The sequence below is a fragment of the Cherax quadricarinatus genome, chromosome 95, assembly GCF_038502225.1.
Source record: "Cherax quadricarinatus isolate ZL_2023a chromosome 95, ASM3850222v1, whole genome shotgun sequence".
Classification (NCBI taxonomy): Eukaryota; Metazoa; Arthropoda; class Malacostraca; order Decapoda; family Parastacidae; genus Cherax; species Cherax quadricarinatus.
In genome coordinates this window covers 3509791-3524568 of record NC_091386.1, presented here as the reverse complement: position 1 = coordinate 3524568, position 14778 = coordinate 3509791, and the positions used below count along the sequence as shown (strand labels likewise).

Here is a 14778-nt window from a genome sequence, read left to right as displayed (position 1 = left end):
GTGAAGACCGTGCTGTGAGCAGCTGCTGTGTGGTGAAGACCGTGCTGTGAGCAGCTGCTGTGTGGTGAAGACCGTGCTGTGAGCAGCTGCTGTGTGGTGAAGACCGTGCTGTGAGCAGCTGCTGTGTGGTGAAGACAGTGTTGTGAGCAGCTGCTGTGTGGTGAAGACCGTGCTGTGGGCAGCTGCTGTGTGGTGAAGACCGTGCTGTGAGCAGCTGCTGTGTGGTGAAGACCGTGCTGTGAGCAGCTGCTGTGTGGTGAAGACCGTGCTGTGAGCAGCTGCTGTGTGGTGAAGACCGTGCTGTGAGCAGCTGCTGTGTGGTGAAGACCGTGCTGTGAGCAGCTGCTGTGTGGTGAAGACCGTGCTGTGAGCAGCTGCTGTGTGGTGAAGACCGTGCTGTGAGCAGCTGCTGTGTGGTGAAGACCGTGCTGTGAGCAGCTGCTGTGTGGTGAAGACCGTGCTGTGGGCAGCTGCTGTGTAGTGAAGACCGTGCTGTGGGCAGCTGCTGTGTAGTGAAGACCGTGCTGTGGGCAGCTGCTGTGTAGTGAAGACCGTGCTGTGGGCAGCTGCTGTGTGGTGAAGACCGTGCTGTGGGCAGCTGCTGTGTGAAGACCGTGCTGTGGGCAGCTGCTGTGTGAAGACCGTGCTGTGGGCAGCTGCTGTGTGGTGAAGACCGTGCTGTGGGCAGCTGCTGTGTGGTGAAGACCGTGCTGTGAGCAGCTGCTGTGTAGTGAAGACAGTGTTGTGAGCAGCTGCTGTGTGGTGAAGACCGTGCTGTGGGCAGCTGCTGTGTGGTGAAGACCGTGCTGTGAGCAGCTGCTGTGTGGTGAAGACAGTGCTGTGGGCAGCTGCTGTGTGGTGAAGACAGTGCTGTGGGCAGCTGCTGTGTGGTGAAGACAGTGCTGTGGGCAGCTGCTGTGTGGTGAAGACCGTGCTGTGGGCAGCTGCTGTGTGGTGAAGACCGTGCTGTGGGCAGCTGCTGTGTGGTGAAGACCGTGCTGTGGGCAGCTGCTGTGTGGTGAAGACCGTGCTGTGGGCAGCTGAAAGTCTTCAGAGATGTCCTCACCAGCAGCAACACACCTAAACAATGTCTGCAAAGATAAAAGTATGGACATTACTAATTATTCGTGAACTGCAGTGAGCAATAGTTTGATATCTTACTATGTATTTACAACGTTTCCTTCAATATTTTGTAGAAAAAAAAATTAAAAATGTTTTCAAAGCTAATCTGTTAAATATTTCTATGAAATTAGAGATCAATTTTGTACAGTACCAGAGGTTGATGGAGCTGGAGGTGTTGATGGTGTGGTGGCTGGCAGAGCAGTGACTAGTGGCGCCACTATTCTTGACCTCCATGACTAAATGGCGCCATTGACCTGGAGGAGGGGGGGGTGATGACGTCAGTGGTTGTTTGTGGGGAGGGGGTTGGCTGCTGGTGAAGGGGCTTAGGGATGAGTTGTTACTGGTGGAAGGGTGATGGGGAGGGGGGATGGTTGTCACTTGGTAATTATTAAGGAACTAACAGTCTTGTTACTGTGTTAACATACTATCAACTAACTTTCAAACGCCCTGGACACTGACCCAACAACACTCGTTTGCCACATATTCGTATTTCTAATGAACAATGTCCATGGACTCGTGTTGAAAATCGTCTCCTTGATGTTGGTTAGTTAGTTAGTTTAATATGTTTATTATGCACCCCATACCCATCCTGTGGGCGGTAGTCAAAAGATTACAGAGGTACATAATGGGTCCAGGGACTGGACTCCAAAGTTTTGATAGCTGAGCAAGTTACAGAGGTAATGAACTCACAATTTACAAAGGTAATGAACTCACAATTTACAAAGGTAATGAACTCCAGGTAAGTCTGGTCACAATCATGACAAGTTACAAAGGTATTTACAGATTACAGAGGTACGTAATGGGTCCAGGGACTGGGCCCCCAAAGTTTTGATAGCTGAGCTAGGTACAAAGGTAATGAGCTCACAAGTTACAAAGGTAATGAATTCTGTAGAATGGTTACTTACGTTTATACTTTGGCTACAATCATGAACAAATTATAGAGTAATGAGCAATTCACACTTCCACACCCGGTCACAACTGTAATGAGTTATTGGTGCAAATATTGATTGTTGAGTCACACACACACACACACACACACACACACACACGACAGGATGTTCCAGGGAGGGGACACAGAAACAAGAGGCCACAATTGGAAGTTGAAGACACAAATGAGTCAGAAAGATAGTAGGAAGTATTTCTTCAGTCATAGAGTTGTAAGGCAGTGGAATAGCCTAGAAAATGACGTAGTGGAGGCAGGAACCATACACAGTTTTAAGACGAGGTTTGATAAAGCTCATGGAGCGGGGAGAGAGAGGGCCTAGTAGCAACCGGTGAAGAGGCGGGGCCAGGAGCTAGGACTCGACCCCTGCAACCACAAATAGGTGAGTACAAATAGGTGAGTACACACACACACACACACACACACACACACACACACACACACACACACTTTAGTTTAATATCTTTATGCACCCCATACCCATCCTGTGGGCGGTAGTCAAAAGATTACAAAGGTACATAAATGGTAAACCATTATTGTCTTCCTTTTCAGATGACACCCGAATTTGCATGACAGTGTCCTCCACTGAGGACACTGAAAGACTCCAGCCGGACATCAACCAAATCTTTAAATGGGCCGCAGAAAACAATATGACAGTCAGTGATGAGAAATTTAAATTAGTCCGATATAGAAAACGTGAGGAAATTAAAATTATATTACCTGGAGAGAGTTCCGGGGGTCAACGCCCCCGCGGCCCGGTCTGAGACCAGGCCTCCTGGTGGATCAGAGCCTGATCAACCAGGCTGTTACTGCTGGCTGCACGCAAACCAACGTACGAGCCACAGCCCGGCTGATCAGGAACTGACTTTAGGTGCTTGTCCAGTGCCAGCTTGAAGACTGCCAGGGGTCTGTTGGTAATCCCCCTTATGTGTGCTGGGAGGCAGTTGAACAGTCTCGGGCCCCTGACACTTATTGTATGGTCTCTTAACGTGCTAGTGACACCCCTGCTTTTCATTGGGGGGATGTTGCATCGTCTGCCAAGTCTTTTGCTTTCGTAGTGAGTGATTTTCGTGTGCAAGTTCGGTACTAGTCCCTCTAGGATTTTCCAGGTGTATATAATCATGTATCTCTCCCGAAAAGATATAAAACACATTAGTAATTATTATATAGTGTAGAGTGAATATATTACAAACTGAAAATTAGTCCAAGTTATTCTTGAAGTCAAGAAAATTGAGAAAAATAACCTCAAACGTCTTTTTCGGAGCCTAATATATTTTTTTTATGAAAACTGGTGTTTATCATTCACTTTAGTTCATTTCTTACTTGTAATTCAACTTAATTTCCATGTTGAGGGCCCCCCAAACTTAAAGTGCCCCGGGCCCCCCAAGGTCTAAATCCGGTCCTGACCTGGGTGTTAGTGGACTGGTGTGGGTCACATCCTGGGTGTTAGTGGACTGGTGTGGGTCACATCCTGGGTGTTAGTGGACTGGTGTGGGTCACATCCTGGGTGTTAGTGGACTGGTGTGGGTCACATCTTGGGTGTTAGTGGACTGGTGTGGGTCACATCCTGGGTGTTAGTGGACTGGTGTGGGTCACATCCTGGGTGTTAGTGGACTGGTGTGGGTCACATCCTGGGTGTTAGTGGACTGGTGTGGGTCACATCCTGGGTGTTAGTGGACTGGTGTGGGTCACATCCTGGGTATTAGTGGACTGGTGTGGGTCACATCCTGGGTGTTAGTGGACTGGTGTGGGTCACATCCTGGGTGTTAGTGGACTGGTGTGGGTCACATCCTGGGTGTTAGTGGACTGGTGTGGGTCACATCCTGGGGACAAATTAGACCTAATTTACGGGAAATGCTCTACATAACAAGCGGCTTTGTATATAGTAGTATATTTAATGCTCCCTTTTGATAATAATAAAAAATTATTTATAGCAGTATGTCATTGATGTCAGATATGGTGTGTAAACCCCAGTGGAAATAAGTCACTTTATTATGTTATCACAGGTTCTCTACACACATGCTGCTATGTATGATAATCTATGTAACTGTATTTATGTATACATGAGTAAAGTTAATTATTTAGTTACTAGAAATAAAGATATATGGATAATAAGAAGAGTGAGGTGTGAGTGACCCTTATAACCCACAACAAAGATGGCGGCTACTGTGACACTCCAGGTCTACTTCAGGTCTATTTTCTTCACTAACAACGCTGTTTTGAGATCATTTCAGAGAAAATCCTGGAGGCATTGTAGTACAAGTGTCAATATATATAATGGTGAGGCAGTTTTTATATAGTTAGCAGCTAAATTTATATGTGAAGTATATATATTGAAAGTGACCAAGAATGTTTATTTTCCGGCAAAGTTTACAATGTTTTTTATATTATTTCGTAGTGACTTGTGGGTTTAGCGCTTCTTTTTGATATTAGTTGCATTTTGATATAAAAGTTTGGTAACTGAAATGATTAATTAGATTTATGATAGTATAAAATATATGTTAGTTAATTTAGTAATGGGAATACGTCAATTTGTGCGGCCAGCAGTAACAGCCTGGTTGATCAGGTCCTCATCCACCACCAGGCCTGGTCACACACCGACCCGCAGGGGCGTTGACCCCCAGAACCCACTCCAGGTATATTACTGTATACTACAGATATGCTCCTAGTATACCCCGGGTATACCCCAGGTATACCCCAGGTATACCCCAGGTATACCCCAGGTATACTCCAGGTATACTCCAGGTATACTCCAGGTATACCCCAGGTATACCCCAGGTATACTCCTGGTATACCCCAGGTATACCCCAGGTATACTCCAGGTATACCCCAGGTATACCCCAGGTATACTCCAGGTATACTCCAGGTATACCCCAGGTATACCCCAGATATACTCCAGGTATACCCCAGGTATACCCCAGGTATACCCCAGGTATACCCCAGGTATACCCCAGGTATACTCCTGGTATACCCCAGGTATACTCCTGGTATACCCCAGGTATACTCCTGGTATACCCCAGGTATACCCCAGGTATACTCCAGGTATACCCCAGGTATACTCCAGGTATACTCCAGGTATACCCCAGGTATACCCCAGATATACTCCAGGTATACCCCAGGTATACCCAAGGTATACTCCAGGTATACCCCAGGTATACTCCTGGTATATTAAAGTTTATATATTGGGAGAGTATCTTAGACAAACTTAGGACTAACTTAAGATTTATTATTCAATAACTCTATTAGAAATTTTATGTTTACAGTCGAACCCGGAGTTTCGGTTGTAATCCATTCCAGGAGGTAGGCCTAAACTCGAAACAGCCTAAAGTCAAAGCAATATTTCCCATAAATAATGTAAATACAATTAATCCGTTCCAGACTCGCAAAAAAATACGTTTTTTGAACATTAACTAGAGTTTAACGTACATAGAGTACTTAAATGAGTAATACAATACATAAACATTTAAAATCACATTTACGTACCTTTACTGAAGAGTTGCGGTGGGATCTGAAAGGTGAAGGGGGGGGAGAAATTATTGTTTGGAAGGGGAATCCCATTCCATAAAGACTTTAGGTAGCAGGTTGATGAAATATAGACACGTGTGCAACATCTGGGTATCTTTATTGTAGACGTTTCGCCGTCCACTGGCTTTATCTATACAAATTCCAGGACATAACTTGAAGACTATGGTGATCTTCGCACCAACTCCAAGGTTGAGGGACTGATTACCTCATCTTCTGTACATAGTTCTACTGTCTTCAAGTTATGTCCTGGAATTTGTATTGATAAAGCCACTGGATGGCGAAACGTCTGCAATAAAGATGCCCAGATGTTGCACATGTGTCTTAATTTCATCATCTTGTCGGTATTATATACCATTCTTGCACAGATAGCAGGTTATCTGGGTTTACTTCCCTTCTTTGTCTTTTAATGCACTAGGACCACCGTGAGCCACTGGACCAGTCGCACAAAATAACTGTCAAGAGTGCTACGTTTCTGGCATCTCTTAAGATTTGCCTAAAATGGGACATTATTTTCTCACTGAACATGTTGCAGAGATGGCTTGGTTCACCTTGCTCACGGTGGTATTTTTCCACAAAACTTTGCGATTTATTCTACATTCCGCACATGTCGTTAATTACTGAAGAAGACGCCGCCTTCACTCCCTCTTCTTCCTCGTCTGAAGCAAGTTCCTCAGCTGTGGTGTGATGCCACTAGAAAGTTTCTTTGGGCCCATGGTGGCTTATTTCACAGTCACAATCAATAAACAAGCACTAAACACAATGAATTTATTGTGAAATGTTTGGATGAGCACGCACGGGAATGTTCACTCGGGGATAAACACAGCTTGACTGGTTCACGACTCCTGTGCAGGCAGGCGGACAGGTCTGGTATGCCGGCTGAAAAATGGGGCACAGGCCAAAACTCGGGACGAAATTTAGCCGAAAAAAAGTCGAAACTCGAAGAGGCTGATACTCAGGGCGACCGAAACTTGGGGTTCCACTGTACAGTTATTTGGGTGAATGTAAATTATGGGGGAATTACAGATAACGAGAGTAAGACTATATTGTTTCAGATGTGTTCATGATACAAATAAAGTGAATTAGATGGTTTTCACTTAGTGGCGATGATGGGGTGTGTTAGGGAGATAAGATTTTTTTTAACAGTAGTTTTGAAAATGGTGGTTGAGTCTGCCGTTCTGGAGTTTTCAGGTGGAAGTTCCAGATTTTAGGTCCTTTTATGTACATCAAATTTTTGTAGAGATTTAGCCGGACATGGAGGAATGTTGTAGAGATTTTTGTGTCTGGTATTGTGTCTGTGGGTCCTGTCACAACTATCAAAGTGTTTTACTTCAGGATTAATATTAGAATTTATGTTTCTGTAAATGTAGGTTGTACAGTAGTAAGTGTGAATGTTCTGTACAGTAAGTTTAGGTCTTTGAAGAGTGGGGGGGAGGTGTTGTCTTGCATTGGATTGCATAATAATCCTTATTGTGGCTCTCTGTTCGGTTATTATTGGCTTTTGGTGGGTTGTTGCTGTTGATCCCCGGCACAGATAGCATAGGTGAGGTAGGGATAGATGAGTGAATAGTATAGTGAGAGTTGGGCTGATTGTGGTACATAGTAACATTGAGAGGATTCCAACTGTTTTGGATACTTAAATGACAAGAAGGCACAATACTGTGACTGGAACAATATACACATAACCCGCACATAGGAGAGAGGAGCTTACCACAACGTTTCGGTCTAATTTGGACCATTTACAAGTGACTCTGTAAATGGTACAAGTCAGACCAAAACATCGTCGTCAGCTCCTCTCTCCTATGTGCTGGTTATTTGTGTATTGTTTTGCATACTTTTTTCATGTGTTGGATATGGGTGTTGCATTTCAGGTTGCTGTCAAGGTGCTAATTAAATGGGACCTCAACAGTGTGTTACTTTTGACTTTATTGGGTTACCTTTACTTAATCTACAATAAGTATTATATTTACCAAGAATTTTATTGGTTATATTTAAGATTTTGCTGGGATTTTTAACCCCAGAGGGTTAGCCAGCCAGGATAACCCAGGGTAGGGAATGTTAGCCAGCCAGGATCACCCAGGGTAGGGAGTGTTAGCCAGCCAGGTTAACCCAGGGTTGTTAGGGTTATCCTGGATGTTCCTCACCTCACACCTGCTGTCACTGTTCACCTAGCAGTAAATAGGTATCTGGGAGTTAGTCGACCGGTGTGGGTCGCATCCTGGGGAAGAAGATTAAAGGACCACAATGGAAACAAGACAGTCGCCAATGAAGCACAGTCATTATTGGGTTATCCTTAATAGCTAACCCTCCAGGTTAAAAATCCCATCAAAATCTTATCATATAAGGTTCAATAGAATTTAGATGTTTTCTTACATAAAATATGATATCCTTCTGTTCTACAAAGTGCTAAAGAATAAATTACATGAAAAAAAAAAAAATTCACCATTGTCTTCATACCAGTCTCTGGGGGAAGAGGATTATGAGTTAGAATGTCAAGTTTATAAGATGGTATGGTATAAGTATTTTTTATAGAGTCAGTTCAACTGGTAAGTGACACCAACAGTGACTGAGAATGATGGTCCACCAGCACAGAGTTGAGTCATGATCCTCTTAAGCGTGTTTGGTAAGCAGGGTGGTCATGTAGTCTCATGGTTTTTTCTCAGAGTTAAGCTTAATCAGGTCAAAAATCAGTAAAATATTACGAATAAAATTTTCTTCTGCGTACCGTCTATCACTGATACTGGTGAAGGGCTCTTCATCCAGGGAATTGGAGTTATCCTCCACTACTTTGATTTCTCTTGAAAAATGTTTAATTACTGATTATCTGTATAACAGAATTTGTAGACTGTTAACCTTAAACTGTCCAAATGTAGATCTAGGTTGACGTGCGTAGCGCTCCGATTGTAGATCTACTTTTTTTTACATAAGAAAGCATGTATAATCGGACGTAGATCTACGTCCGGAGCACTACGTAGATCTACGTTTGGACAGTTTAAGGGTTAAAAAGTGATTTTTGCTTTACTTGGGGGTTTCTTAATTCATTTTGGTTAGCTAACCTGTACAGTAATTCTTGTGCATTTGAAACCAACATATTTTATGTCAACAGATCGTGATCCAGCACCGGTATTTTTCAGTGAAAATGTTCAGACGATATTGAAGAAAATTACTGGGACGGACTTCAACAAAGTGTTTAGGCAAAGGTTTGATGAGAAGAAACTTAGTCCACCTGAATATAAATTCATGACAGATGAAGAACTTAAACAGGTGAGATACTGAGAGCTATAAAAGTAGCCAGAGGTGTTTTGTTTGTAAGGAGAAATGGGAAAATTTTTTACTTCTAATGGTTACCTTACCTATAACCTTACTAGACTGTAACCCAAATTAATTTTTCAAGTTCCTTTATTAAATTGAACTTGAGTTCCTGAATTGAATGTCATCTAATGTACAAAATAGTACCTATAATGTCGGCTGTCATGTAATATAAAAAATAGTACATATAGACTTACTAACTATAACCCAACTAATTTCATAGAATCATGTACAGTGATATGCCCTTTTGTAGTGTTAATTTAGGCTTAATCCTCTTAAATTGACCTCTTCGCTTTCGGGCCGGGAGGTTGTGCTGCACCTTAGCTCTTGCAGTCGTCACACACCCTTGGTGGAGAGCGGACATTGGCTGTTGTGCTTCTGTCTGTTGGTAGCACTGCGAGATTTTCTCAAGATGGCGCAGGCTATCAGGAGACGTGTCAACACTGTATGCATAGAAGTGCTGAAAGGCGCGGTGTATAACACAAATGCATCTGTTCTACTGCCTGCTATCTTACGAGATACATATGGAATCAACACTGAAGATCTGTATGGCATTGCATTAAATGGCTCAACGAGAATATTCGTGAAATTTGTGACGACTGTGACGTATGACAAAATGGTGGATCAGTACCAGGATGTGTGTATGACAGTTAACCCTGATTTGGAAGTGAGAATGAGGGACGTGTCCAAGTACTATACATGGGTAAAAATACGGAATGTCCCCTTCGAGGCGGATGAAGAAGACATCAAAGCATCGTTTGAGGAATATGGAGTAATACATCAAGCTACGATTGGACGATGGTCAGATGGTATGTATGTGGGACTGCATGAGGGATCTTTCACTCTCAAAATGTCCTTGCGACGATCCATACCTTCATTTGTGGCTTTGAGTGATTTTAAAACTCAGGTTTATGTCACATATGCCGGGCAAAGGAAAACCTGTCGATTGTGTGGTGCATTTGAACATGTGGCTGCAGTGTCCACAATGGTCGTCGGCCAGGACACAGGGAGCAGGGACAGGAGGGGAAAAGGAAAGAGAGGTGATGTCCCAGTCTACAGGAGAACATATTCGGGAACGTAGGCCGTGGAGTGAGACTGTCGTTGATAATCCAGAGGAGTGTGCTATGTTACCGGTGGTAACACAGGACGTTGAAAAAATATGTATGGAGGAAGGGGTAGAACAAGTGGATTTGGGTAGTGAAGTGTCGGCTTCCATAAATAATGTTATAAAGGAATTTTTGGATGATCAGCATGAAGATGGAATGCTGAATATAGGCTTGCATGAGCAACATGTGAATCAGGAAGGGGTACATGAGGGAGGCAATGTGAGTAGGAGGGATGGGCAAACACAAGGACTCTGTGAAACTGTAGTTGAAATACACAAGGAAGGCAGTCCGAAAGAAATGATCACTGTTGCGACTTCACGTAAGAGGGGGGCAGTTGCCTCGGACAGTGATGATATTCTTACGCCTGTACAACGTTCGGGTAAAAAACAAACAGTTGATGTGGCTAGGAAAGTCAGGGGGGGAGGGGGTAAGGAGAAGGAGAAAGACATGACTAGGAACAGGCATAGTGAAAAGAATACTGATCAAAAACGTAAAGAAACACATGATAAGAGATCGATTGGTAAGCCCCCGTTAGCATTTTTAAGTGTTTAACATTGAATATAAATGGTCTCAGGGCCGAAGTGAAAAGGAGGATGTTCAGTGCCTTTTTAAGGCGATATGGGGTACATGTTATCCTTTTACAAGAGCATAATTTTAAGTTTGGTCGGGATTTATTAGTTGACGAATACAAAGTTTATGCTGGGTATACAGGTAAACTCGAGGGAGGTGCTGCAGTTTTAATAGCGGAGACCAGTCCATTTCAAATGTTAAACTGGGAAGAAGGGGGGGATGGGAGACTAGTAAGGGTGGATGGTACATGGGGTGGGGTTCCTGTGTGTTTATTAAGTGTTTATATGCCTGCTGATAGCAATAGGCGCATAAAGGAAGATTTTGTGAGGGATGTTCTTATTTATCATATGCGAGGGGTTCCTATATATACATTATTTGGGGGGGATTGGAATTGTGTAATCCATAGGAAGGATGTGGAGCCGAGAGGAGCTGGGTGTGTGTTGGGGGTCCTACGTGATGCTTTAGGGGGAGCAGGCTTAGCGGATGTAGTGAGGGGGGAGGGGTGGAACGTGGAGCATACTTATGTGAGGAGAGGATATGCGGCACGATTAGACTGTATTTATACTTCTCCCGGGTTACAGGTTGCTAATACAGAAACTATAAACATTGTGTTTTCAGATCATAGAGGAGTGGCCGTGGATGTGGGATGGGTGGTTTGCCAAAGCGTTACATGAGTTATTGGAAACTTAATGTGAGATTGTTAGATGAGCAGGACGACGGTGTTAGTTTTGTTGAGTGGTGGACAAATGAGTGGACCAAGGGGAAAAAGGGAGGCGATATACTACAATGGTGGGAGGAATATGCTAAACCAGGAATCAAGAATTTTTATATGAGGAAAGGAAAGGAGGTATGTCATTCGAAATATGGCTTACAGAGATATTTAGAAGGGCAGTTGAAACAGTGCTATGAAGGTTTCAGTGGGGTTTATCCAGTACAAGAGATTGAGGGCATCAAAGCGCAATTGATGGAAATGCAGAATGCAAGATTTGATGGCGAGAGATTGAGAGGTGTGTGTAAAGGTAGAAAGTTGAAAGTGAACATAGAAAAGAGTAAGGTGATGAGGGTATCAAATGATTAAGATAAAGAAAAATTGGATATCAAATTGGGGAGGAGGAGTATGGAAGAAGTGAATGTTTTCAGATACACTTGGGAGTTGACGTGTCGGCGGATGGATTTATGAAGGATGAGGTTAATCATGGAATTGATGAGGGGAAAAAAGGCGAGTGGTGCGTTGAGGTATATGTGGAGTCAAAAAACGTTATCTATGGAGGCAAAGAAGGGAATGTATGAAAGTATAGTAGTACCAACACTCTTATATGGATGTGAAGCTTGGGTGGTAAATGCAGCAGCGAGGAGACGGTTGTAGGCAGTGGAGATGTCCTGTCTAAGGGCAATGTGTGGTGTAAATATTATGCAGAAAATTCGGAGTGTGGAAATTAGGAAAAGGTGTGGAGTTAATAAAAGCATTAGTCAGAGGGCAGAAGAGGGGTTGTTGAGGTGGTTTGGTCATTTAGAGAGAATGGATCAAAGTAGAATGACATGGAAAGCATATAAATCTATAGGGGAAGGAAGGAGGGGTAGGGGTCGTCCTCGAAAAGGTTGGAGAGAGGGGGTAAAGGAGGTTTTGTGGGCGAGGGGCTTGGACTTCCAGCAAGCGTGCGTGAGTGTGTTAGATAGGAGTGAATGGAGACGAATGGTAGTTGGGACCTGACGATCTGTTGGAGTGTGAGCAGGGTAATATTTAGTGAAGGGATTCAGGGAAACCGGTTACTTTCATATAGTTGGACTTGAGTCCTGGAAATGGGAAGTACAATGCCTGCACTCTAAAGGAGGGGTTTGGAATATTGGCAGTTTGGAGGGATATGTTGTGTATCTTTATATGTATATGCTTCTAAACTGTTGTATTCTGAGCACCTCTGCAAAAAAGTAATAATGTGAGTGTGATGAAAGTGTTGAATGATGATGGAAGTATTTTCTTTTTGGGGATTTTCTTTCTTTTTTGGGTCACCCTGCCTCGGTGGGAGATGGCCAACTTGTTGAAAAAAAAAAAAAAAAAAAATTGAGAGGTGGAATGGAAGATGTTTTATGGGGAGATAAGCCATCTGCCTATGTATTGCGGTGATTAAAGACACGACAGAGGATAATGACTATGTAGGTGAATGGTTCACAGAACCGACACGTTGATAAATTAGACACATGTGCAACTCTTGGGAATCTTTATTAAGGAAACGTTTTGCCACACAGTGGCTTCATCAGTCCATACACAGGAGAAGCTTGAAGAATAGGAGGAGAATGAGGTAATCAGTCCCTCAACCTTTGAGTCGATGTGGTTAGTCCATCAATCTTGAGTAGAATACGGCATATGAGCGGAGAAGGAGCTTATAAACCGTAGGTAGGAGAGGTGCACCTCTTAAAGCTACCCAAGGTCCTAGCCTCCATCACCCTACTGGTAAGTGTGATGTTAAATAAGAAATTAAGAAAGTAGGAACACTGGAACAGGCCTGCTGGCCCATACTAGGCTGCTCCTTCACAAATGCAACCCACTAACAGAACAAATGCTACCCAAGCAATAAGCTCAGGTGCAAGTCCGACTCAAATCCAACCCCTTTCACTCGTGTATTTATCCAACCTAAATTTGAAACTACCCAAGCCATAGATTTTAGAACATTGGAAAGGAGGAACACTGCAATAAGCCTGTTGGCCCATACTAGGCCAGTCCTTCACAAATCCAACCCACTAACAGAACAAATGCTACCCAAGCAATAAGCTCAGGTGCAAGTCCGACTCAAATCCAACCCCTCTCTCTCGTGTATTTATCCAACCTAAATTTGAAACTACCCAATGCTTTAGCTTTGATCACCCTACTAGGCAGACTGTTCCACTCATCAACTACCCCTATTACCAATGTTCATTTATACATTTTATTAGTGCCCTAGAGTCCTTATGGAGGGGGATTCCCCTTCCAAATAACCTCTCTTCCCTCTCTTCTCCTCCCTGTCTTCCATTCATCAACAACAGCCTTCAATAAAGGTAACTGTCATGTTGAATGTTCATTCTTTTGTGCATGTAAATCTATCTTTTAGGTAAAAAAAAAATTTTTTGTTGATACTTCTGGGTGTCTGGAACGAATTAATTGGATTTACATTATTTTTTATGGGGAAAATTTATTCGAAAATCGTCCATTTCGATAATAGTCCCACTTCCAGGAACGGATTATGGACGATTATTGAGGGACCACTGTATTTATATCATTTCTATATACGTGACTATATATGTATATTTGTATGCATTGTTTTAAATAAAATATAAAAAAAAATCCTCTTAATCCTCTCCAAGATAGGATACTACGTGCCACAAACTGCCCTTCTCACACTATACCATTCACTTATATATCCATACCTCACCTATGCTATCTGTGCTTGGGGATCAACTGCAGCAACACGCCTAAAGCCAATAATAACCCAACAAAAAGCTGCAGTAAGAATAATCACTAAATCCCATCCCTGGCAACACACCCCCCCCACTCTTCATAGATCTAAACTTACTCCCTGTTCAGAACATCCACACTTACTACTGTGCAATCTATATCCACAGGACCTTAAATTCCAATATTAACCTTGACCTAAAATGCTTTCTTGATAGTTGTGACAGGATCCACAGGCATAACACCAGACACAAACATCTCTATGACATTCCCTGTGTTCGACTAAACCTTTACAAAAATTCAATGTATTTCAAAGGACCTAAAATCTGGAACACCCTACCTGAAAACTCTAGAACTGCAGACACATTCATCACTTTCAAAACTACAGTTAGAAAACATCTTATCTCCCTGATACACCCCGACAACTAACTACATGATAACCACCTGGTGGTTCACAATTACACTCACTCACCCACTGACTATAAACCCAGAAATACTAATCTTAATCTTAAAATAATAAATCCTAACTAGTCATAAGTTTGCCTATGATACTCCAATATAGACACTTTGTATTGTGCCAAAACAAAAGCATTCACATTGTTAAACTCACAAATTATGATGTAGTCACTTAGCCTTAATACCATAATCTGTAAGGATTTAATATTAAAAATTAATCTAAGTCTGCTCGAAATGCCTAGCCATGCTAGGTGTCCTAGTGGCCCCCTCTGTAATTAGTATTTTATAACATGTAAACAACACAATACCCAAAACCTGTAAACCCC

The 14778-nt window shown here is 42.9% G+C and overlaps 1 protein-coding gene across 3 annotated transcripts in view; it reads left to right on the top strand.

Annotated features, from left to right (window-relative positions):
* The first annotated feature begins 962 nt into the window (after positions 1 to 962).
* The window catches only part of mRpS22 (mitochondrial ribosomal protein S22), a 30756-nt gene continuing 16940 nt past the window's right edge, over positions 963 to 14778 (top strand). The window contains exons 1-2 of one of the 3 annotated variants that reach the window (XM_070104888.1): positions 963 to 1105; positions 8694 to 8851. In XM_070104888.1, the coding sequence (XP_069960989.1) occupies positions 1057 to 1105; positions 8694 to 8851 (207 nt within the window). In that variant the 5' untranslated portion in view covers positions 963 to 1056. Of the gene's footprint in view, positions 1106 to 4184; positions 4346 to 8693; positions 8852 to 14778 lie in introns of those variants that run through there. The other 2 variants (XM_053798769.2, XM_070104889.1) reach the window with 2 other exon arrangements.